Source organism: Aspergillus steynii (genome assembly GCF_002849105.1).
Source record: "Aspergillus steynii IBT 23096 chromosome Unknown P170scaffold_10, whole genome shotgun sequence".
NCBI classification, from domain to species: domain Eukaryota; kingdom Fungi; phylum Ascomycota; class Eurotiomycetes; order Eurotiales; family Aspergillaceae; genus Aspergillus; species Aspergillus steynii.
This window is the reverse complement of record NW_020194407.1, coordinates 497,340-518,763: the sequence shown is the minus strand read 5'-3', so window position 1 is coordinate 518,763 and position 21,424 is coordinate 497,340. Positions and strand designations below refer to the sequence as shown.

General features: G+C 52.1%; 6 protein-coding genes across 6 annotated transcripts; 2 read left to right on the top strand and 4 right to left on the bottom strand.

The window, feature by feature from the left end:
* Positions 1 to 71: 71 nt before the first annotated feature.
* Positions 72 to 3,445, bottom strand: P170DRAFT_368643 (NRPS-like enzyme; the record flags this gene model as incomplete). Its single annotated transcript, XM_024844872.1, has 5 exons — positions 72 to 251; positions 315 to 2,540; positions 2,611 to 2,773; positions 2,842 to 3,080; positions 3,149 to 3,445. 5 exons carry the CDS (start codon positions 3,443 to 3,445, stop codon positions 72 to 74), a joined length of 3,105 nt encoding a protein of 1,034 aa, XP_024698956.1.
* A 1,189-nt stretch (positions 3,446 to 4,634) lies between these two features.
* On the bottom strand, positions 4,635 to 6,093 carry P170DRAFT_513988 (uncharacterized protein). The gene is made up of 3 exons (XM_024855165.1): positions 5,712 to 6,093; positions 5,203 to 5,653; positions 4,635 to 5,131 (listed from the first exon to the last, which is right to left on the bottom strand). Exons 1-3 carry the CDS (start codon positions 5,923 to 5,925, stop codon positions 4,723 to 4,725), a joined length of 1,074 nt encoding a protein of 357 aa, XP_024698955.1. The 5' UTR covers positions 5,926 to 6,093; the 3' UTR covers positions 4,635 to 4,722.
* Positions 6,094 to 6,858: 765 nt separating this feature from the next.
* Positions 6,859 to 7,733, top strand: P170DRAFT_430692 (uncharacterized protein; the record flags this gene model as incomplete). The annotated part of the gene is made up of 3 exons (XM_024847969.1): positions 6,859 to 6,900; positions 6,979 to 6,997; positions 7,060 to 7,733. 3 exons carry the CDS (start codon positions 6,859 to 6,861, stop codon positions 7,731 to 7,733), a joined length of 735 nt encoding a protein of 244 aa, XP_024698954.1.
* Positions 7,734 to 8,365: 632 nt separating this feature from the next.
* Positions 8,366 to 16,575, top strand: P170DRAFT_459297 (polyketide synthase; the record flags this gene model as incomplete). The annotated part of the gene is made up of 18 exons (XM_024851859.1): positions 8,366 to 8,423; positions 8,460 to 8,635; positions 8,691 to 8,835; positions 8,902 to 9,170; positions 9,217 to 9,653; positions 9,712 to 9,868; positions 9,946 to 10,582; positions 10,636 to 11,210; positions 11,241 to 11,462; positions 11,496 to 11,567; positions 11,598 to 11,726; positions 11,784 to 11,908; positions 11,951 to 12,039; positions 12,070 to 12,428; positions 12,459 to 13,128; positions 13,168 to 13,403; positions 13,437 to 14,973; positions 15,007 to 16,575. The coding sequence occupies 18 exons, from the start codon at positions 8,366 to 8,368 to the stop codon at positions 16,548 to 16,550; spliced, it is 7,437 nt and encodes a 2,478-aa protein (XP_024698953.1). The 3' UTR covers positions 16,551 to 16,575.
* Positions 16,576 to 17,337: 762 nt separating this feature from the next.
* P170DRAFT_369717 (ankyrin repeat protein) lies at positions 17,338 to 20,070 on the bottom strand (the record flags this gene model as incomplete). The annotated part of the gene is made up of 7 exons (XM_024844925.1): positions 17,338 to 17,406; positions 17,457 to 17,579; positions 17,631 to 17,660; positions 17,713 to 17,793; positions 17,840 to 18,100; positions 18,153 to 18,525; positions 18,596 to 20,070. The coding sequence occupies 7 exons, from the start codon at positions 20,068 to 20,070 to the stop codon at positions 17,338 to 17,340; spliced, it is 2,412 nt and encodes an 803-aa protein (XP_024698952.1).
* A 178-nt stretch (positions 20,071 to 20,248) lies between these two features.
* On the bottom strand, positions 20,249 to 21,198 carry P170DRAFT_441106 (putative alanine--tRNA ligase). The gene has a single exon (XM_024850231.1). It carries the CDS (start codon positions 21,169 to 21,171, stop codon positions 20,347 to 20,349), a length of 825 nt encoding a protein of 274 aa, XP_024698951.1. The 5' UTR covers positions 21,172 to 21,198; the 3' UTR covers positions 20,249 to 20,346.
* Between the last annotated feature and the right edge of the window lie 226 nt (positions 21,199 to 21,424).

Sequence of the window (21,424 nt, the reverse complement as noted above, 5' to 3'; positions counted from 1 at the left end):
TATTCTCACCATTTGGGTCTGTAAACCATGTCCCTGTGGCCAATATCACATGAGATAAAGAGAAAGGCATTTTACAACCACTCTTGAACCCACTTGCGGATCCATTCAGGCTTGATCGCGTCCACAGCCCGTAGCTTTTCACTCCGCTGCGCTGTCTTCTGCGTGTCCAGCACATTGCCCGGCTCGGAGGTGGACGCCGACGTCTCGAAGAAATCCAGCAACTTGGCCGCCGGGTTCTGTGCCAGCAGAGTCTGAAGTTCGTCGGCATCGAGCGACTTGTGGCTTCCGCCGGTGCTTTCGATGCTATGGCGGACGCGCGAAATCCACTCCGAAAAGGGGACCACGTCAAGGGGTTTTCCGGCGAAGGTGGAGAGAGCGTCGGAGACCACGGGGCGGATTTCCTCCCAGGTTGTGGGCGAGAGGTTGAGTGGGTGGGCGACATCGACGAGACCCCGGGAGGAGGGTTTCTGGAGCGCCAGGTCCACCAGGATTTCGGCGAGGAGGTCGATGGGCACCCAGTCGATTCGGTCCAGGGCGGGTCCGAGGGAGTCGGGGATGGCGCCTACGTGGAGGGAGCTGAGGACCAAGCTGGGGAACCATTCGGACTTGTTCCAGAGGCCGGGGGACCGCGCTGCGCCGGCGATCTGGCCGACTCGAGCAATTGAGGCCGGGAGACCACGCTCCCGGGCGGCGCTGTCCAGCAGCTGCTCTGCGAGATATTTACTGTCGGCGTAGCTGTTAGGGCCCGGCCCCTGCGTTTGGATCACTTCCTCTGGCGTCACAGCAGATGCGGTGCGATGGCCCATTACGGAACTGATGGAGGAGATGAAGAAGAGACGGGGCGATTGGGTGCCGGACGAGCTGAAGTTGGCGAGATTCACGACCCCTGCCAAGTGGGGCTTGAAGGATGAGAGGGAAAGATTGAAGTTGACGGCCCAGGCGTTGTGGAGCACGAGAGTTGTGGTCTTCTGGAGGGTCTTGAAGACGTCGGCGTTGAGACCGAGGTCTGGTTGCGAGAGATCCGCAGTCCAGAAGCTGACGCGGGAAGAATCGAGGGAAGAGCCCAAGCCATAGAAACTGCTCTTCTCGTGCTGGATGGCACGGCTGTCAGACCTTCGGTTCAGGCAGTGGACGTGGGCCACTGAGGGATTGTTCAGCAGTGAGTCTAATAGGTATGTACCCAGAGTGCCGGTGGAGCCCGTCAGGACCACCGTCTGGGCCTCGGAGGTTTTGAGCATGTCTTGAAATTCTTGCAGTACGCTGCTTCTAGCCTGAAGCTGTGCATCTTTCTTGGTTTCCTCGGAAGCCTCGTGATGTTGCTGGAGCTGAAGAACAGCCTGCGTTAGTTCCGAAACTGACGGATGGAGATAGATCAGATTCGTGGTAAAGCTGGGGAAGTCTAAGCCGCGCTTGAGCCATCGAGCTGCTGTGATGGCCTGCAGCGAGTCCAATCCCAGGTTGAAGAAGTTGTCCTCGTCGCTGAGATTATCCCATTTTGCGATGGAAACTAGGGACTGTCGAATGAAGTCCGACACCACTTGCGCATCGTTGACTCGACCCGGACCGGCCAATTCGCCATCTGTGTGGGACGCCAATCGATCTGCGTCCGCATACAAGGATTCAAGCTCCTGCGCGTACAGATCCAAAGTTCCAGCTCGTTGAATTGTACCCTTGCCGGCGCGCAGCATCGGCTTTTCAGACGTGGTGAACAAGATATGCGTTTTCGCGACGCGAGCGTGTGCCGGGCAGACGGCATTGGCCTCCTCAATACTCGGCCAGAGCTTTTCAATAGCAGCGGCTCGTTCGCTGGGGTTTAGATCCTTACCACCAAATTCGATCATGAGAGAGGCCTGGAACCGCTGGGCACCAGCAACGAGAACCCCAGTCACTTCCGAATTGGAAGCAGTAATGTGTTGCTCCATTGAGACGGGATTCGTCTTCTCCCCGTTGAGGAAGACTACCACGTCATCTGCTCGGGCGCTATAGCGCCAGAGGTCAGCCTTGCTTTCATCCGGATGCCGGATGAAGAGGTCCCGTGTGTGATACTCTTGTAGCTCTGGGAACAGGGTGAACATCATTTGATGGGGCTCCCGCTCAGGAGAGCGCACGAAGACCAGCTCGTACTCGTCTCCAGTCACATGGCGAAACTCGGCTCCTAGGGCAGGGTGAAAGTGCATGTATCTCCAGTCCTTGAGCCGGTCTCGGTAGGTGTCGGAATGAACCAGGTTCAGCAGGCCCATCTCCGAGGCTCCATATCGGTTGATGAGGCGGACCCTGGATGCCACCGCGTCGCCGATCGCCTGGGGTAGATCTCCGCCGGCATACGCAAGGAGCTCTAGATGCTGACTGCAATATTCGAGAAGCTCTGGGCTCTGTGCCAGCTCCAGGACCATAAACGGAGCGACCAAGGCCGCCTCAACGGGTGTGTGTTTCATGACCTCCACCAGACCTGCCGCGGATGGGAGACCAGCGGATGTCGGACAGATGACCGTGCCGCCTACAGGCATAACAAGAAACAATAGCATGGCCAAGCCTGCCGCCTGAAAGTTCGTCAGACCTGCAGACATGGACTCATCTGTGTGCTGGGAGAGTAAAAGAAGTTTCACTTACATGGAACGGTGGTAGTGCCGAGAAGATCCTCTTGGTCATCATCCAACGATCCTGGGCCTCAAATCCCTCCGGTGCGTCTAAAATGCCCATCTCCATGTTCTTGTTGCCAGCGTCATGGGTCCAAAAGATCGGCTTGGGAATGCCGGTCGAGCCTGATGTGTGCCTAGAGGAGCAGTTAAGAATCCAGCCAGGTTTCAAGAGATTGTCCATGTTAACAAAGGAGCAACTTACACCACCACAAGTCTTTCCCCGGCCGCCTCTGGATACGTCTTCGAGAATTCGAAATGGGGGTAGGGGGTGTTCAACAGCTCATCTACACTCGGCACCTCGAGAACGTCCATCTTGAAAGCATCCAGGATGGCAGTTACTGGAGGAGGACGCGGGGTAGGTGATAGGAATTTAGTGCAATTTAATTCCTTGAATAGGCTCTCATGGGCTACGACACTGTTTCGAGGAGACGTATAAAACATCTAAGGAAGTCAACTATCTGTCGGGACTCACAGACAGAGAGAGAGGAGGGGGGGATAGATTCACATACGACATATCCGGCCTTGGCAGCACCCAGCACGAGGGCCGGGTATCTCACGTCGTTAGCACCGACATATGGCAGGATTTCGCCATTCCCAGGTCCCAATTTCTCGGTCAACCAGGCGGCCACGCCATTGACCGCATTGGCCAAGTCTCGGAAGGTGACCTGGCGATATCCATGCTCATAGGTCAAGGGAGACTTGGGATATTCTGCATATAACGCGTCTGGTTTCACTTTGGCATAGTGGTCGACAATATTGGGGAGGAGCTCCGTTCGGGGATTGAAGGTGATATCTTGGGCGGTCATTGTACCTGACCAAGGAAAATGAAAGGCGGATATACAGCGAAGGAATGAAAAGTGGGGGAAGGCGTGAGGAGCAGATGCTTAATCTCCCAACCAAGAAACTTGGCTGCGAAGAGAGGATATTTATAATGACCGTGCACAATAACAGGTGTTCATCGACCGTCAAAGCCGGCCGTGTCCTCCGTCCGTCAGCATAGCCCCTCTATGATGCGACTGGAATTATGGATTATTTGCTGCATCGGTAACTAGGGGCCAACGTTTCTCAGCTCCGCCAGCATGAATTTGGCGCGGAATCGGAACTCATACAAAGGACATGGCTCAGCCCTCTGCTATCCGCACCGTCCGTGGAGTGACGATCGGCCCACTGAGAAGGCATCGCTAATTTTGGGGGCGAGAATTGAGATTGCACAGGCAGCGTGCTAGCCTGCCAGCCTGCCAGCACGACCAGTTCGCGGGACCACTCCGTAACGGGATCTGGAGTAGGATAGCAAGGCTTTGTTTTAGCGCCGTTAGTAGTGGATCTCGGACCCACTTGTTGGTTGTGAGGTTGCAGCTCACAAGGATGTTTTTGAGATCCACCGCCATCGCCAGGATTTTTGGCGTTCGTTTTCAGCTCCCCCCAGCTATAATTAATCCTAAAAGGACTCTAATCCCGGACGACCCTCATAGTAGTCCGTAAAGTACCCCAATGATATCAAGTACCGCTAAGAAACGGCACCATTCGGCTATCCTTAGACAGTTGGGCTAGAGAAAACGCGCCTGCGTTAGAGGTTTGGGGGCCATTGCTTGACCTTTTCTGGGGCTCGGGCGGACAAACCCCATTCAAGATTAAGGGGCGGGTCAACGGAAGGAAAGTGTCCGAATTATTGACAACCTTAGTCTGTCGGACGAGAAGAAGAGAATCGAAAGGATGAATAAAGGGCGAGGGAGAGTGGAAGAGAAAGAAAGGGAAAGATTGACATCCTCGGCTCCAATTAGGGTTGTGGCCCCTGCAGGTGACTGACACCTGAGGCCCTGTCGATCGACACTGACCTCTCTCGCGTACGGAGTAGTGAATCCTGATGGAGAGGGATCAGGGGAGAGATACGAAGATAGAGAAAGAAAAAGGGGAAGACAGTCTCTTGAGTTTGGTCCAGTCGGTATACATAGACTTTTTGTATTGGGATTTACGATACTTATTCGAATCCAACCCAGACAAAAGAAAATAATTGACAGAAAGAAGAGAAATAAGAGACAGAGAGAGAGAAAAAGAAAGAGAAATATCCTTCATCTCCTCGACCTTATCGAACGTCGATATGGTGATTGACCACGATCTGTCCCGGACCACCTGTGGCATCGTGCTTCCCCGCCAGCACGTTCCCTTGAGACACGCTGACCAGCCCAATTGCATCTTCTTCATCGTCAGTGGTGTTGACCATGCGCTGGAATTTGCTAGTCTGTCGTCGGCTGCTGCCACTCGTGTTGTGCTGGGCGGTGGTATCTCCTCCGCTGCTCCCGTCGCTCGTAAGATGCAGCTTACGTCCGACAAACCGCGCCAATGGCCGGTATGTGGGCAGACATCCGGCGATCAAGTAGCCACCGCATTCGACCACCGTCCAGAGAACAAGATCACCCCCGGCCCAGGTCAAGTCCTTTTGTGCGTCGGTCACGTAGAATTTGACAAACCGGATGACCGAGGCGATGAGACCCCTGGAGTAAATACATGTCAGCACCGCAATCGCAGCAGAGAGTAGAGGAGAAGGGGGGGGGGGATATCGTACAAGCTACCAAGCAAGAAGGTGATCAGAATACCCAGCTTCAGGCGAGTAGATGCATGAAGTTCCCAGACCACCGGCATCGGCAGGACCATCATAATAACATCCGTGACAATGTTGGAAAACCCGCCCCAGCGAAAGAAGCTGTTGATATCGAAGCAAGTTCCTTCCTGCGTCCAGTAGTAGCTCAGCGGCTGACAAGACAAAAAGGAGGCAACGGTAGTTCCGATCCAGTTTCCAATCATAATGCCGGTCACCACGTAGCAGATGACGCGAAAGGGCTTTTGTGTGAATACACTGAGGTAAAGGTATATGATCGCCATTTTCGGAGGGACAACGGCAGCGAAGTAGATGAGTGGGAAGGCGAACATGAATTTGCCCTGGATGGGGATTTTCTCGGGGCTCTCCTTGGCAACGCGCTGGATGTGAAGGCCGACGCCGCCATGGTGCACATCCGCTGGATAGAAATTAGCCCGCGCACGCCTTGATTCTGCTAGCCGAAGAGTCGAACATACCTATGGAACAACCATTGATCACAGTACAGAGGATGAACCCAAGAACAATTAACGCGTCATCCCAACCCCAGTTCAGGCGGCCGATCAGTTTGGAGACGCCTCGGAATGTGACCGCCAGTGTCTCAAGAATGATGAAAAGTACGGTGACACCGAGGATGGTTCCCTGTTGAGACTCCTGCAGATACCCCGGCGAGAATTTCGTGGCACTAGCCATAGTGATAGGTTCAAATCATCGGCCAGGGATAATCCCAGATCGATCAGGCGGGGGAGAAGGAAGAGAGAAAAGATGGGTGCGTACAAGGAGGAGGGGAGAAAAGATACATATCCCATTGATTAGGAATAAGATTGAATCGCGTCTTTGATCGACATGACTTCTGTCAGGCTTTCCGCAGGTCAGCAGCAGATAATGGGGCGAAAATGTATGGGATCAATGGTATCCCCTGCCCTCACTCGCACCTACGCTAAGGCATTGCGAGTTTGGGGGCCAGTCGAGTCAATAATGAGGAGGCTTCTCGCACTTGCTTTGTTTCTTTCCTTTTTCTTGCCTCTTGGCAAGATGTTCGCAATAGCCAGAGCCCAATCGACATAGCCAGAGCAGGCTGTGCGTGGTTTGTTAGTCATTATTATAAATTCTTCAGCGCGTTCAGCACAGGGCAAGGGGCCAAACCGACCGATCAACATTGGTGGTGGGTGGTTCAAAATTTCAGAGAAAGGCAAGAGATAATCATTATCAAATGTAGATAAGCGCCTGGGAATAGTATACTCCATACCCCTTGGTCTTTGCTCCGTACACCATGGAGGCGCACGGAGACGGCGAGGCAGGGGCCAAAAGATCATTACCTTGTATGGCGTAGTACTAGCAAGTATAGTCGATGGGCCGGGGTTCTGCAGCTTCAAATTTCGGAATCACCGCAGTGACTAGCCCGTTGGGTTACTGGGTAACAATTCCGGCTCCACCCGCGGGTGGATTTGGTCCGTATGGAGCAAGGAGGAATCACCAGTGGAACTCGTGGTTGAGGCTGTTCTTCAGTTGAACTCATCGTAAATCAAACTTAATAGATGCTATTGTGGGCGCCTATTTCAGACATCAGATGTTGAGAAATTGAGCCTGAACATTCATCTCCCCAATACTCATCCTTCAACCACGATGCGATTCCTTTGTTTCCACGGTAGAGGCACCACCAGCCAGGTAGGCAGCTAACCCTTGGGCCCCCCCTTTATGAAAAGTTGTACAAGACCAGTAGCTAAGCGAAGGTGAATTGCCCAGATTCTGGAGTCCCAGATCGGTGAGTTTGCCCTGTCATCTATTGTTCTGCACACCAAGGTCAGTGACTGAAATTTTTCGCAGCGGCTCTTAGGCATGAGCTCGACAACAGTGTCCACACCTACGACTTTGTCGAGGGAACCATCCCCGCTCCTTTGGCCCCTGGTATGTTTGTCGGCCATTCTCCACATTGGTTTACTTTCGGAAAACTGATCTGCAAGCAAGAGCTTCGGGCCTTCTTCCCCGCCAGGCAAACCTACTTCGACTATTTCTCCGTTGAATCAGCGGAAAGCGTTCGCAAGGCCTTGGAAGATTTGTCGAGCTTTGTAGAGGCAGAGGGTCCCTACGACGGTATCATGGCCTTTTCGATGGGTGCTAGTTTGGCGGCCACCTACTTGATCCAGCAAGCCATACGCCACCCAGAAAAGCACCTGCCATTCAAATGCGCCGTATTCCTGTCCGGTGCAAACCCGATTGACCCCGTCGGGCTGGAGCACGACCAGGTTAGATTACTGAACGCGGAGGGAGACGGTGATCAACTCTTGGCGGGATTTCCTACGGCACATATTTGGGGCCGTGCTGATATGGCATACTGCCGAGGGAGCGAGGCGCTATTTGCGCTGTGTGATCCGAAAGAACGCACGGTGTTTCTCCATGAGGAAGGCCATGCCGTTCCAGCCGCAAGGGCTAAGGACGAACTGTTGGCAAGCGTCAGGGTAATTCGCAGAACCATTGGAAGGGCGGTGATGGCGGCATAACGGAGTAGAGTCTGTCAGTGTAAAATAGCCCCATTGATAAGCCCTTTCAACCTGTAGTGGATGGAAGTGGGTCTCGGTACTGCACTGGTTCCAGGGATCAGCGAAGAAGTTATGCCGATGGCAGGTGAAATGTCGGTCCACTCATGTCACTAACCGATAGTTAATGAATTAGCGCGCAACGCTAGGGTTTAGCGTCTAACGGTCGAGCCAGCATATGCCGCGGTGGAGAAGTTAGTGGTGGGATTTAGGGGAATGGTTCTACTCCGGAGTAGATGTTAACAACAATTCACCAAGGTTCATGAAGATCGGATTGGACATCGAATCTCGTTCTGCGGACGGAAAACGCAACGGGTGACGGGCGAGAGACCCGATGGTAGTCCCCGCAAGAGCCACAGGACTATTGCCTAGTAGGTACATACGTAGTATAGAGTGGAGGCGACTGATTCGGCTGAATTGTTGAATGAGCCGCACTGAGTACGCGCTGGTCCTTTCACGATGGAGTGAAGGCGCAAGGACGTCTTTTGGTATCTTTCTTTCCTTCTTAAAGCCTGTTCTTCCCTGGCCACCTCGGGGGTCTTTTGTTTGTAACCATTGCACATGAACGTTTCCTTGCACTTCCTCATAACTTCAATATGGCTCCTATCATGTTAGATTATGGTGACCTGTCAGATGCATTGCACAATGGTCTAGGTGACCTTAATGGCAAAGTAAACCCCGGGGATACAGATAGGCTGGACCCCATCGCCATTGTCGGGTACTCCTTTCGATTTCCCGGAGACGCAACAGACTCCAAAGCATTCTGGAATATGATGATGGAGAAAAGATGCGCCGTGTCAGATACACCAGAAGACCGGATTAGTATTTCCCAATGGCAGCATCCTGACGGCAGGAGACGAGGACAGGTATGGATTGGTGTGCAATCAGATCATTGATTTTCAGCTGCTGACCAGACCACAGTATTCCGCTCAAGGAGGTCATTATCTGAAAGAAGATGTGTCCCTCTTTGATGCCCCCTTCTTTTCTCTCTCCGCAGATGAAGCTGCAGCGCTGGACCCGCAGCATCGGCATCTCATGGAAGTCACATATAGAGCATTGGAAAATGGTACAGTAATTCCTGGGAGATTTCAGACACCATGCTTCGAGTTCATTTGCACTAACCGTATAATAGCGGGCATTCCAATGGAAAAGGCAGTGGGGTCTCAGACATCCGTTCATGTCGGCTGCTTTAACGGCGATTACAGACTGATGGCATGTAAGGATGTAGAGATGACTGCAGATTATGACGTGGTCGGCATGCAGATGAGCATGAATGCAAACCGACTTAGCTGGTTCTTCGATTTCCGAGGAACAAGTATGAATATAGATACCGCATGTTCGAGCAGCCTCATAGCCATGGACTTGGCTTGTCAGGGTTTACGGAGCGGAGAAACAGACATGGTAATTAGCCCAAGCTCGTTTCCACGCCGTCGCTAACGAAATCCAGGGTGTTGTGGCCGGCACCAATCTCATATTATCACCCGACATGATGCAGGCGTTTTCAAACGTCAACATGCTATCGCCAGACGCCCGCAGCTACAGCTTCGACCACCGTGCCAATGGGTACGGGCGAGGTGAAGGTACCGGAACATTGGTGATCAAGCGCCTTGCGGATGCGATTCGAGACGGCGACACCATTCGCGCTGTCATCCGCTCGGCCGGATCGAACCAAGATGGCCTCACGCCATCTGGTATTATGCAGCCCAGCGGCGCCGCGCAGGCCAATTTGATCCGTGATACATACGCCAGGGCTGGTCTGAGCATGGAGCCGACTCGATTCTTCGAAGCTCACGGCACTGGCACGCAGGTCGGAGATCCGATCGAATGCAATGCACTAGGTGATGCATTCCGTGGGTTTCGTACTGTGAAAGACCCTCTCTTTTTGTACGTATAAGCCACATCGAATCTTTGCCTTGGGTTCCTGCTAACCTCGAATTGTTAGGGGCGCGGTGAAATCGAATATCGGCCATCTGGAGGGTGCGAGTGGTATTGCGGCCGTCATCAAGACGATACTCATTCTGGAGAGCGGCTTGATCCCGCCCAATACCAATTTCGAGAAGCTCAACCCCAAGATTGATCTGGAGTTCCTGGGCCTCAAGGTAAGGTGGATTGGTGTTTCTGAAGGAGAGCGGACGAAGTGGAAATAGGCGGCTGACTCATCCACGCATCCCTGCAGCTGCCGCATGACCCAACGCCATGGCCCACGCTTGGCCTGCGTCGTGCGTCTGTCAACTCCTTTGGCTTTGGGGGCTCGAATGCCCACGTTGTCTTGGACGATGCTTATAACTACCTCCGAAGTCATGGCCTTGTCGGAAACCACACCACGGTTGACTACCCTCCGGTACCTAAATCTTCAAACGGTGCATTGAGTGAACTGGACAAGCCCTCGGTGGCTTCTCCCTCAACAACCTTGCCTTTGCCGAAGCTTTTGGTGCTGTCATCCGCGAGCAAGGCTGGGGTCAAGCATGTTGCTGCTGCATACAAATCATACTTTGAAACCGTTGAAGTTTCGCCAGATGAGCTTTGCCAGTATACGGCAAACTTAGCTCACACTCTGAACACCCGCCGAAGCGCCTTACCCTATCGAAGCTTCTGGACAGCGTCTAGCTTGAAGGACCTCCAGGATGTGGGACGGAAGACGAGTGAGGCTTACCAAGCCATCGAGAAGCCTGTGCTGGGTTTTGTATTCACAGGACAAGGCTCACAGTGGGCTGGGATGGGCCGTGAACTGTTCAACTATCCTGTCTTCAGAAATAGCATCTGGCAATGTGGCCATGATCTCCAAAGTTTTGGATGTCCTTGGTCCTTGCAAGGTCAGTTACCCCCCTCACCCAAAGCATTTGAAAATGACACTGAACAACAACAGACGAACTCCTTCGCGAAGACACATCATCCAGAATCAACGATCCTGAGATAGCACAACCAGCGAACACCGCCCTGCAAATTGCACTGGTCGATCTGCTTCACAGTGTGGGAATAAATCCTGCCGTAGCGATTGGACATTCATCTGGTGAGATTGCAGCAGCGTATGCGGCTGGGGCTCTTTCAACGATGGAATCTATGCGCATTGCATACTTTAGAGGTGTATGTGCTACGGAGCTATCAAAGACGCAACAACTAGCCGGATCGATGATTGCGGCCAGTTTATCCGAGGCGGATGCACATGGCTATATTGACGAGGTATCCAAGGTGCATGGCCGATGTGGTCTTCAAGTAGCCTGCATAAACAGCCAAAAGAGCGTGACAATATCTGGAGATGAAAACCAGGTCGACACCCTCAAAGATCTCTTCGAATCATGCAACGTTTTCTCTAGAAAACTGAAAGTTCCAGTGGCCTACCATTCGTACCATATGGATCGAATTGCTTCTGTCTACAAAGAACAGATGAATGATCTTCAGCCCATGGAAAAGAATTCCAATGGCTGTGTCATGATTTCTTCAGTCACGGGCGAAAAAGTTGTCTCTAGAGAGCTGCGCATACCGCAATACTGGGTTGATAATCTCACTTCCCCCGTGCAGTTTGCCCAGTCGCTCCTTCAGATCTGTACCGAGTCCGGTCGGAAGATCAGAAAGAAGCTCGACGGCAGTCATCGCTCACAGCTCGGAGTAAACGTCTTGCTTGAGGTTGGACCCCAAGCGACTCTGCAACGTCCAATTCGCGACCTGCTTGAGACCCTCTCGTGGGGCCAGGAAGTTAGCTATAGTCCCGCTATTCGACGAGGCCAGAACGCGGCCCATAACATTCTGGATGCGTTAGGCCGCCTCCATTGCCTTGGCCTTCCAGTGGATCTTGGGAGGGTTAACCGACTGGACAACCCTGGGTCAAAGCACGCCCTTGTGCTCACTGACCTACCAGAATACCCTTTCAACCACTCAACCTCTTACTGGCGTGAAAGCCGAGTCAGTAGACGACTTCGAATCGCGGATCAAGGGAAATTAGATCTTCTTGGAAAGCCGGTAACTGACTGGAATCCACTGGAAGCTCGATGGCGCCATCATATACGAATTTCAGAGATGCCCTGGGTTGAAGATCATGTCATCAATGGAACTTTGATTTACCCAGCAGCGGGCATGCTTGTCATGGCGATCGAAGCTGCTAACCAAATGTCCAGTCCTGGCAAGAAGGTTGAAGCTTTTCAGTTGCGCAACGTAAAGTTCCAATGTGCTCTAACAGTTCCTAGAACAGCTGACGGGGTTGAGACCAACCTGCATCTCCGTACATTGACAGACGGTACCAGCTCTGCATTTCCGTGGCTAGAGTTTCGACTCTGTTCCTTGGCCGACGATGACACCTGGCAAGACAACTGCCACGGATTTATCAAAGTCAAGTATCAAACGATGAGTGATGACTTTTCAGAAGAAAACCAACAATTTGCGGACTGCATGCAACAGGATAATCGGCTCTCGAAAGCCTGCGCCATGGAGTTCAGCGAGGAGAAAATGTACAAATGCCTTAAGGAAAGTGGATTCGAATTTGGACCGACTTTCCAGACCGTGTTCAACGGCAAATGCAGCAAGGAACACCAGGCGAGATCCTCATTGAAGATCTTTTCTTGGCCTACCGATCAGCACCCACAGCCTCACATAGTTCATCCCACAACCCTAGATGGCATCCTCCATCTCACTGCTGCGGCTCTTTCGGAGGGTGGACAAGCAAGAGTTCCTACTGCTGTTCCCACAGGCATCCAGAATCTATGGGTTGCCAAAGAGGGCCTCAGTCATCCTTCTGCCGCTGTCATTCATGCTTCTACCTGGGTCAAGTCTCTCCATAGCCGAGGACATGAATTTGATATCTGTGCTATGGATGAGCAAAGAACTCGGGTGCTTGCAAAGGTCCACGGTCTGCAGTCCACAATTGTTGCAGATAGCCCATGGGAGTCTTTTGGTGATAATGATGATAAATTGACCGTTCACCATCTCCATCATTTCCCAGCACTGGATTTACTTGACCCTGACCGGCTCGCGAGATATTGTGCGCAAAGTCGGCCGGACGGCCCAGCGCCCTTGGAATATTTCAGAGATGTGAATTTTGTTCTGTTCAGATTCCTCAGTCAAGCGCTAGACAACTTGGGCGATGTGAACCCGGAGAAAGTTTTACCCCACATACAACGATATATCGACTGGGCGAGACTTCAGCGGTCAAAATTTGAGGCTGGTGAGCTTCCACTTAGTCGCCCAGAATGGAAGTATCTTTTACATGATACCGAGTACTTCAAATCTGCCTGTGATCGGCTGTCTGTCGCAAACGCCCAGGGTTATGCGTTTGTACACACAGGGTCCAACCTGCTTCCAATTCTGCGCGGGGAGCAGGATCCCATACAGTTTCTCTGGAAGGATGACATGATGAGCAACTTCTATCGTGAGTCCAATGATCGGGACGGATGTTTTGACACTCTAGGGTTCTACCTCAGGGCTCAAGCACAGCTGAACCCAGGCATGAGAATTCTCGAAATTGGGGCCGGAACGGGAGGAACAACAGCCCATATCCTGAAGGCCTTGTCTCAGGGAAGTGGGATCTCTCCTGGTAGCCCCTTGTACGCATCCTATGACTACACCGATATCTCCCCGGCTTTCTTCGACACCGCCGCCAAGCGCTTCAAAGACTTTCCACGCATGAATTTCAGGGTTCTTGATGTAATGGATGATCTGACTGCCCAAGGGTTTGAGTTAGAATCTTACGACTTGGTGGTAGCGGCAAATGTTTTGCATGCCACTCCTGATATTTGTGCGACAATGAGGAACGTGAGAAAGCTTCTGAAGCCCCGTGGAAAAGTGACCTTGTTTGAGATCACCCGCCCAGAAATTATTCGGTCTGGATTTGTTGCCGGTTTGATGGAAGGTTGGTGGGCAGGAAAAGAGGACAACAGGATTTGGAGCCCGGCGATGACGGGCACGCAATGGGATACAACCTTTAAGGACACAGGGTTCTCGGGAGCGGATATGGAGATTCCAGAATTTCTCGACGCAGAATGTCAAGAAAATTCTGTCCTGGTTACCACTGCTTCTAATGAAACCCTACGGGCGCCTCTGAACGTCTTTTTCGTGTTCGATGAGAGTTCTACGGCACAAAGAAGATTGTACGAACAGACTACGAAGTCACTGAAGGCACAGCAGTCGGAGTCAAACATCGCTGGCGGCGACCTGAGCAAGTGTATTGCACTCCCGTCCTTTGTCAACACGACACTGATCTTCATTCATGAGACGGAGACCCCGCTGCTGGATGGTATGAGTCAGGAAGCATTTTCTCAAATTCAATATGCGGTAACCCACTGCACTTCTATCCTCTGGGTAACTGCGGGTGGTGGATGCTTCTCCAAGAAGCCTGAATACACCATGGCGGATGGATGGGCTCGAACTCTGCGAGCTGAGCATGAGAACCTGCGCATGACTACACTTGCTCTTGATCTGGACAACCAAATCAGCAGCGATCCGGTATCGCATATTATGCGTGTTCTCACACACGAAATTCTTGACCTTGAGCAGACGAATTACGAGCCTGAATTTATGGAGATTGAGGGGATTCTTCATGTGACACGCGTCAAGTCAAGCAAATCCTTGACCGATGACCTTCATGCAGCATCTCTTCCGCGCCAGTCTGCAACCAAGTCGCTGGGTGATGCCGGATCCGTCAAACTCGCGTATAAAATGCCAGGTCTCCTGGAAACATTGCATTGGTCCGATAGCAACGAGTACCTAGAGCAGACAATTCAGTCGCATGAGGTGGAGATGAATGTGGATGCAGTTGGATTGAATTTCCGCGATTGTGAGATTGCTCTGGGAAAAGATCCCAAGACGGCATTTGGGCAGGAGTGCGCAGGAACAGTAACCAGAGCAGGTGAGTTCTCTGGGTATCAGCCGGGTGATCGGGTCGTGGCATTCGGTCCAGGAAAGTTCAAAACCACAGTCAAGAGTGGAGTGAATTCGACATGCAGGATCCCGGATTTTCTTTCCATGACTGAGGCAGCTAGCATCCCAGCTCAGTTTGGAACGGCTTGGCAAGCTATCGTCGAAATTGCTCGCCTTCAAAGGGGTGAGAGTATTCTAATCCATGCAGGAGCTGGCGGTACTGGCCAGGCAGCCATTCAGATCGCCCAGTATATTGGTGCGGAGGTCTACACCACCACAAGTACCCAGGAGAAGAAGCAAATCCTCACCGACGTTTACGAAATCCCTGCGAATCATATCTTTTACAGTCGAGATACAAGTTTCGCCGAGGCTGTGATACGACAGACAAAAGGGCGTGGCGTGGATGTTGTGCTCAATGCCTTGGCTGGTGAAGCTCTTCTTGCATCTTGGGAATGCATTGGGAATTACGGAAGATTAGTGGACCTCGGTTGCAGGGACTCTTTGTCTTCGATGAGCCTTCCCATGGCACAGCCTGGCCGACAAGCATCTTTCACATACTTTGACAGTTTGAATTGGATGCACGAGAGACCCGACGCTGCAAGACGAGGAGTCGAGGCGATATTCGATCTTTTTGCCGAAGGAAAACTGCATTTGCACAAACCACTTCAACTCGAAAGTGCCAGCAACCTTGAAGACGCCTTCCACTTGATGCAGAGTGGCGGCATAATAGGGAAACTGGTATTAGAGATTTCCCCGGAGGCACGTGTACCAACCATCCTCGACACAAGGGCCTCGTTCAATCTCAACGCAAACGCTACATATCTTGTTGCGGGTGGTCTGGGAGGCCTTGGTCGAGTTGCTGCGCGTTGGATGGCTGCTCGGGGCGCCAAACACTTGGTTCTTCTTGGGCGTTCAGGAGCTAAAACAAAAGCAGCGCTCGCCCTAGTTGATGAGCTTGAAGCACAAGGCGTACAAGTTAAAACACCTCCGTGTGATGTGGCCGACCCAGCATCTGTCAGTCGTGTCATTCACGAAGTGGCGCAGACAATGCCTCCAATCAAGGGCTGCATTCAAGGCTCGATGGTTCTTCGAGACCAACCATTCGAGCGGATGAGCTACGAGGAGTGGAAAACAGCGGTTGGCTGCAAAGTTCGTGGTTCTTGGAACCTCGAAATGAATCTTCCAAAGGACCTTGATTTCTTCATCCTACTTTCCTCTGCCAACGGCCTGCTTGGCATACCCAGTCAGTCGAATTATGGCGCCGGAAATTCCTACTCCGATGGACTTGCCCGATACCGCGTCTCCAAAGGACAAAAGGCTGTTTCACTAGACTTAGGGGTCATGAGCGACGACGGATTGCTAGCGGAGACACCCGGCCTACTAGAGAAAGTCGTCGGCTACGGCAACGGTTCGCTGTTACCTGTTTCTCGTCCAAAGTTTTTGGGTCTCTTGGACCACTACTGCAACCCGGATCGACCCATTCTAACCCCAGAGACTTCGCAGGTGGTTGTTGGCCTTGCCCCTGGGGGTGACGGATTTGTGGGCAATGTACTCCTGGAAAAGCCACTGTTCAATCACCTGAAAATGGATAACATCACCACCGATGACACCTCGAAAGAGGTAGAAGTCCAATTCCAGAAGCTTTTCTCCGAAGCAACTTCGCTCGAGGAAGGGCGAGAGGTCGTGGCGAAGGCCTTGATTAATAAATTAACGCATTCCTACAAGGTCATCCCCGAGGATGCGGAGGTGGACATACATTCGCCTCTTCATACCTTCCGAATTGACTCGCTCCTGGCAGTGGAACTGTGCAACTGGATCAGAAAGGAGTTTGTGGCTGAGCTGGCCGTTCTGGAAGTGATGGGAGGCGCAACGTTAGCGATGGTGGATATCCTGGTGGCGACGCGAAGTCAACTCAAGCATCCTGAATGGGTTTGAATTATGAATAATGCTGTACCTTAGCAGATCAATGAAAGGACTGGATTGATTTAGCGAAAGGACCCCCCATGAATAGCCTGATGCTGTAGACTTTCTTTCTAATTGCGCGCAAACACTGTTTGTACCCCATGGATTCCGATTGGTAGAGACCCCAACCGCGGTCATTTGGCATCGTGGCAATATTCAAGCAACAGTATCTACGTCCTTCCTTCTTCAAGTTTCTGACCGTATTCTGTGAGCATTTTGCCTATCACCTGCACCCAGAAGCAGTGGTTGAAGGTGTAGCTAGCATGGAACGTGTCGGGTCGTCTGCATATTGTGGCCTTTCAGATCCCAGGACAAATAGGGTCAGGTTAAGGATGCGTGTGGAAAGCTATGTAGAGATTCACTCTCCCACAGAAGAGAAGTATGGACTAAATCTACATATAGTCCTTCTAGAAAAGCCCGGATCAACTCTAAATGTCCCCTGACAGTGACTGCCCTCGAACGGACCAATCAGTGTCACTAGCCAACCCTGGATTGCAGCGAATCGCGAAAATCCACCACCCTTAACAGAACCAATGGGAAAAATTGCCGTAGAGCGCGTCGACGCGTCGCAAGGGTGAATGAGAGACCAGTTTATAGGTACGTGCCCGGGGCTGGCGTTTGCCCTGTACTCGGCAGAAGTGGGTCAGTGCCTGTCCTGAGGGGAATGGCTGCAGCCTCCTCGACACACATCCATCTCATCCATATAGCACGCCAAGTTCATTGATAATCTTATCGTACCAGACATCAGAGAACAGACCGTTTATCGTTGTGGCACCAAGTCCGACTTTTCTTTGAGCCTTTGAGCCTTCGATTCCACCCATCGGTCCATCTGCCTACTGTTAGTCGGTGTCACTCCCAGTTTCTGACGAGATTCCTTACGTGGGTGAACTTAGAGACAAGCCAGGTAGCTACTGTCAGCAGCAAAAGAGTCCCCCCGACAAGAGGATACCAGCGCCACGACGGATTGTCGGCTAGAATGTCCACATTCATGCCAAATAGACTCTATGCAGGTTAGAAATGTCGCAATTGGATTCACTGGATTCAACGGCTTACCGAGGCGAAAGTCAACGGAAGGAAGATAAACTAGGAATCATTAGTCACAATCCTAGGCTCAAATCTGTGGCGGGAATCGAACCGTTATCCAACTCAGCCTCTTCATACTAGTTGCGAGGCTCGTTGACCGGTGCGCTTCGTTGATCGATGTCCAGGCAAATTCCTATCCCATTAGCCCTGCTTATCTCCATCCGTAACATATCACTTACGATTTGGAGAAGGTCACGAAAGGTCTGCTCGAGCTTGTCAATCTGATTTGAGACCTCGCGCTCTAGCGAATCGATTGTCCGATTTATTTGCTCGCTAAACTGGCGGGTTTCGCTAAACCGTTGATATTGCGATACAAACTCGCGGGCCTGGTTGAGTTGTTCAGCCAATGTGCCTTGGATACGAGTCCATCGGAGCATGTTTTCAGCTACGGTGTCAATTAGCAACTCGTCCTTGCCCCTTGCTGTCAATTGATGAGAGCGCTGGAGTGGTGGTTAGCGCGAAACATGACTCGGGCTTGTTAGGTAGACTGACAAGCTGTGCCAGATGACGCCGCGCGTCCTGGCAATAGGTCATCCAATCTTTACGCCATGTATGCAGGAAAAGTTGCACCAGATCCATATCATTTTGCGGGATATAGCCGTATGGGAGATTGCTGAAATAGTGTATTGATTTCGTCGGTGCTTCCAAAACTGACCATTGGATTAGTCGTGTGCTATATTCCTCATTGCCGTCGGAATTTTGATCATCGTGCTTGTTTGTATGCTCGTTCGCCATCTTGAGATTCATTTGGATGGAAAGAGTGAATGTCCTACATGGACTTCTATTTCCTAACGAGAACCGCAACTCGTTGGGTTGATGGCCGTTTTGATAGTGCGTTCTCCATACATAATTTTCTCGGAAGAGGCTTGTCAGAGAATAGTCAGAACGAGAATGCAGGGTCGTCGAGAATGGAAACTGCACGAGAAGTCACTCACATAAGATGCGTCTCTTCTGTTGTTTTCGGTATGTTCCTGACCTCCTCATCCAAATCATCACCCAAGATCCAGTGTGCCTTTCTGCGTCCGTCACGCAGAGCCACAATCTTCACAGCTATACTGGGCTCAGTGCCTTTATTATACTGTGCAAAGTCATCCTCGTCCTCCTGGAGGTCCATGATTCGGGCGCGATGGTTTAGCAATGCCGTTAATACAGGACGGTCGTCGTCCGGAATGGCCATTTTCATCACTGGAACAGAGGTGGCGCCATTTCTGGCGCCCAAGTTGTTTGATTTGGCCGAGAAATCGAATTGGGACCTCAAGAGATCGGTGTTTGGCCTATGTGCACTGCAGGGCCCGAACCAGTCCCCGTTTTCCAAATCCTGAATACTGGCTTTATGTTCCAGGAGTACTGTGACTGTGACTCGGTCGCTTTGCTGCAGTGCAATGCGCATCAAGGGCACCGAGCTATAGTCATCTTCGGTCTCCAAGCTGGGCTTATATCGCTCCAGGAATGGCTTCAACAAGCGAGCACGGCCTTCCTGGATCATAATTCGCAACGACACAATATCCCGTTTCTGGCTCCTCTCCGTTCCTGCTATCAACAAATCGACAATCTCGTAGTGACTCTGTTCGATGGTATAGATCAACGGGGTCTTTCTGTACCGGTCAATGGAGTTAGGGTCCGCCCAGGTAGTCTGCAGCAGACGCTCTACCAGTTGACTATCGCCTCGCTCGCAGGCCCAGGAAAGAAAAGTCCGGCGAGTCCTGGTCATAGGTTCTGTGCCATTTGTCGGACCCAAGGCCTTGAACCACCGTTGGAAATCCACTTGTGCCATGCGTGGATTCGGGTCCACGCCATGTTTTTTCGACGTGCTGGTTATAAACCAGCCTAGAGGGGTCTGACCCTCATCATCGTGAAGGTCGACGTTGGAATCGTTTTCAATCAGCACAGTCACCGTCTTAAAGTGCCAGTGTTCGGCTGCCCACGATAGTGCCGTTCTCCCGCGCGCGTCCTTGCGGTCGGGATCAACTCTGTCCGTTGCCAACAACAGTTCCACCACCCGATGATGGCCTTCTCCAGCGGCGTGCGACAAGGGCGTGCGACCTCGATTATCCACCAAATCGGGAGGAATGAGGTCTTTTTGCAAGAACGCATCCACCATCTGGTGGTCACCGGCCTTGGCCGCCCAATGCAAGGGCGTCTCGCCATGCAGGTCGGCGAGGGTTGGGTCCGCGCCTTTATCCAAGAGAAACTGCATGAGCTGTTCGGCGCGGTCCCGAATGGTGGGAGAATGGGCTTGAGCGCGCGACGCAACCCACGAAAGCGCGGTCCGGCCCGTGTGGTCTCTGACGTCGGCCGACACAACGTGGAGGAGCGATTCGGCCTGGTGGATGTCCCCCCGTTGCGCCGCTTGCATTAACCGACTGATGGGAGCCTCGAGCGCCAATGAAACGGAGTCGATCTCCTTCATGTTTCGATTCGCTTCGCAGTGACTGAACGTGCAGCCAAGCCTGCGCCGGAAGGTCAAGGGGGTTGAATCCTTTGGCCTGTCAGCCTTCGTTCAGCCTCGTGGAAGCGGGCTGCTTATTGGCAGAGAGGCCAAGGGTCATCATCCTCTTTCGGTAAGTGTTTCTCTGATCAATTGAGTGATTTTTTCTACCTGTGCTCTATTGGATATGTACTCCGTATGTATGTATGTACTGGGTTCTTTATGTAGGTATGTACTTCCAAATTCCTGGCCGACTCCTCATGTGACCGTGTAGCTCACCCTTGATGTCCCCTTACTCCTCGAGATCTTCTTTACCGTCGTAGGGTCACAGAGATCGGTGGTGTCGACATGCGTGCCTCCACAGGGATACACCTCGGCGCCCACGATGTTCACCACGCGCGACTTTTCGCCGGCTGGCACAAGACTGCGATCCGGAATCAACTTTTCCAAGCCCCGCGCCCGGAAATCGTCTTCATCCCACCACTCAATTTGCACCGGCATCTTGGCCGCGACAAACTCGTCCACCTTCTTCTGAATTGATTCCTTCCATTTGCCCTCGATGAGGCCCTGGAACTCACACGAGGCGGAGTCGGGGAAATGCGACGCCTTCAACTCGTCAAAGTCTGCCACTTCCTTCTCCAGAAGCTGCCGGACCGCTGAGCCGAGAACATGCCCCGCGGTGTGAAAGCGCGAGTAGAGTATGCGCTTCTCCACGTCAATTGCTTGCTGGACGGTCTCGCCTTCGGAGAACCGAGGGGTCGGAGACGACGGGGGTTGATTGAAGCGACCGAAATGCAGCACCTGACCATCGTGCACGGTATCCATGCGCGCCGACGCCACAACGAAGGAGACGCCGGACGAGTTGGTTATCTCGCCGACATCCGAAGGCTGGCCGCCCCCTTGCGGATGAAAAATGGTCTGTTCGGTGACGACGACATGATCCTCGTCGCCGCCCTGTTTGAAGAGCAGACGGTTGGACTCCTCGAGTGAGGCAAACGACTGAACCCTCGCTACCACGGTCTGTAGATGGTGGAGTTTTGCATTATGCTGGAAGGCGAGGAAAGTGCGAGTTGCTGCGGCCATGGCGATGAGGATTTTTTTGACGATGGCTGATGAGGGGAAAGTACGGCTTGGAGGATCTCGGCGCGAACTTTTGATCGCTCGTACTCGTACTTGGACTTGGCACCACGCGTATCCGTGTAGAACCATGTTCTTTCTTATTCTTTTTCTTTCTTTTCTTCTTTTCTCTCTTCTTTCTTATCTTCTTTAATACCATTGTTATTGCTATTTTTTCGGTAAATATATTTTAATCCACAACAAAATCTGACCTGGGACT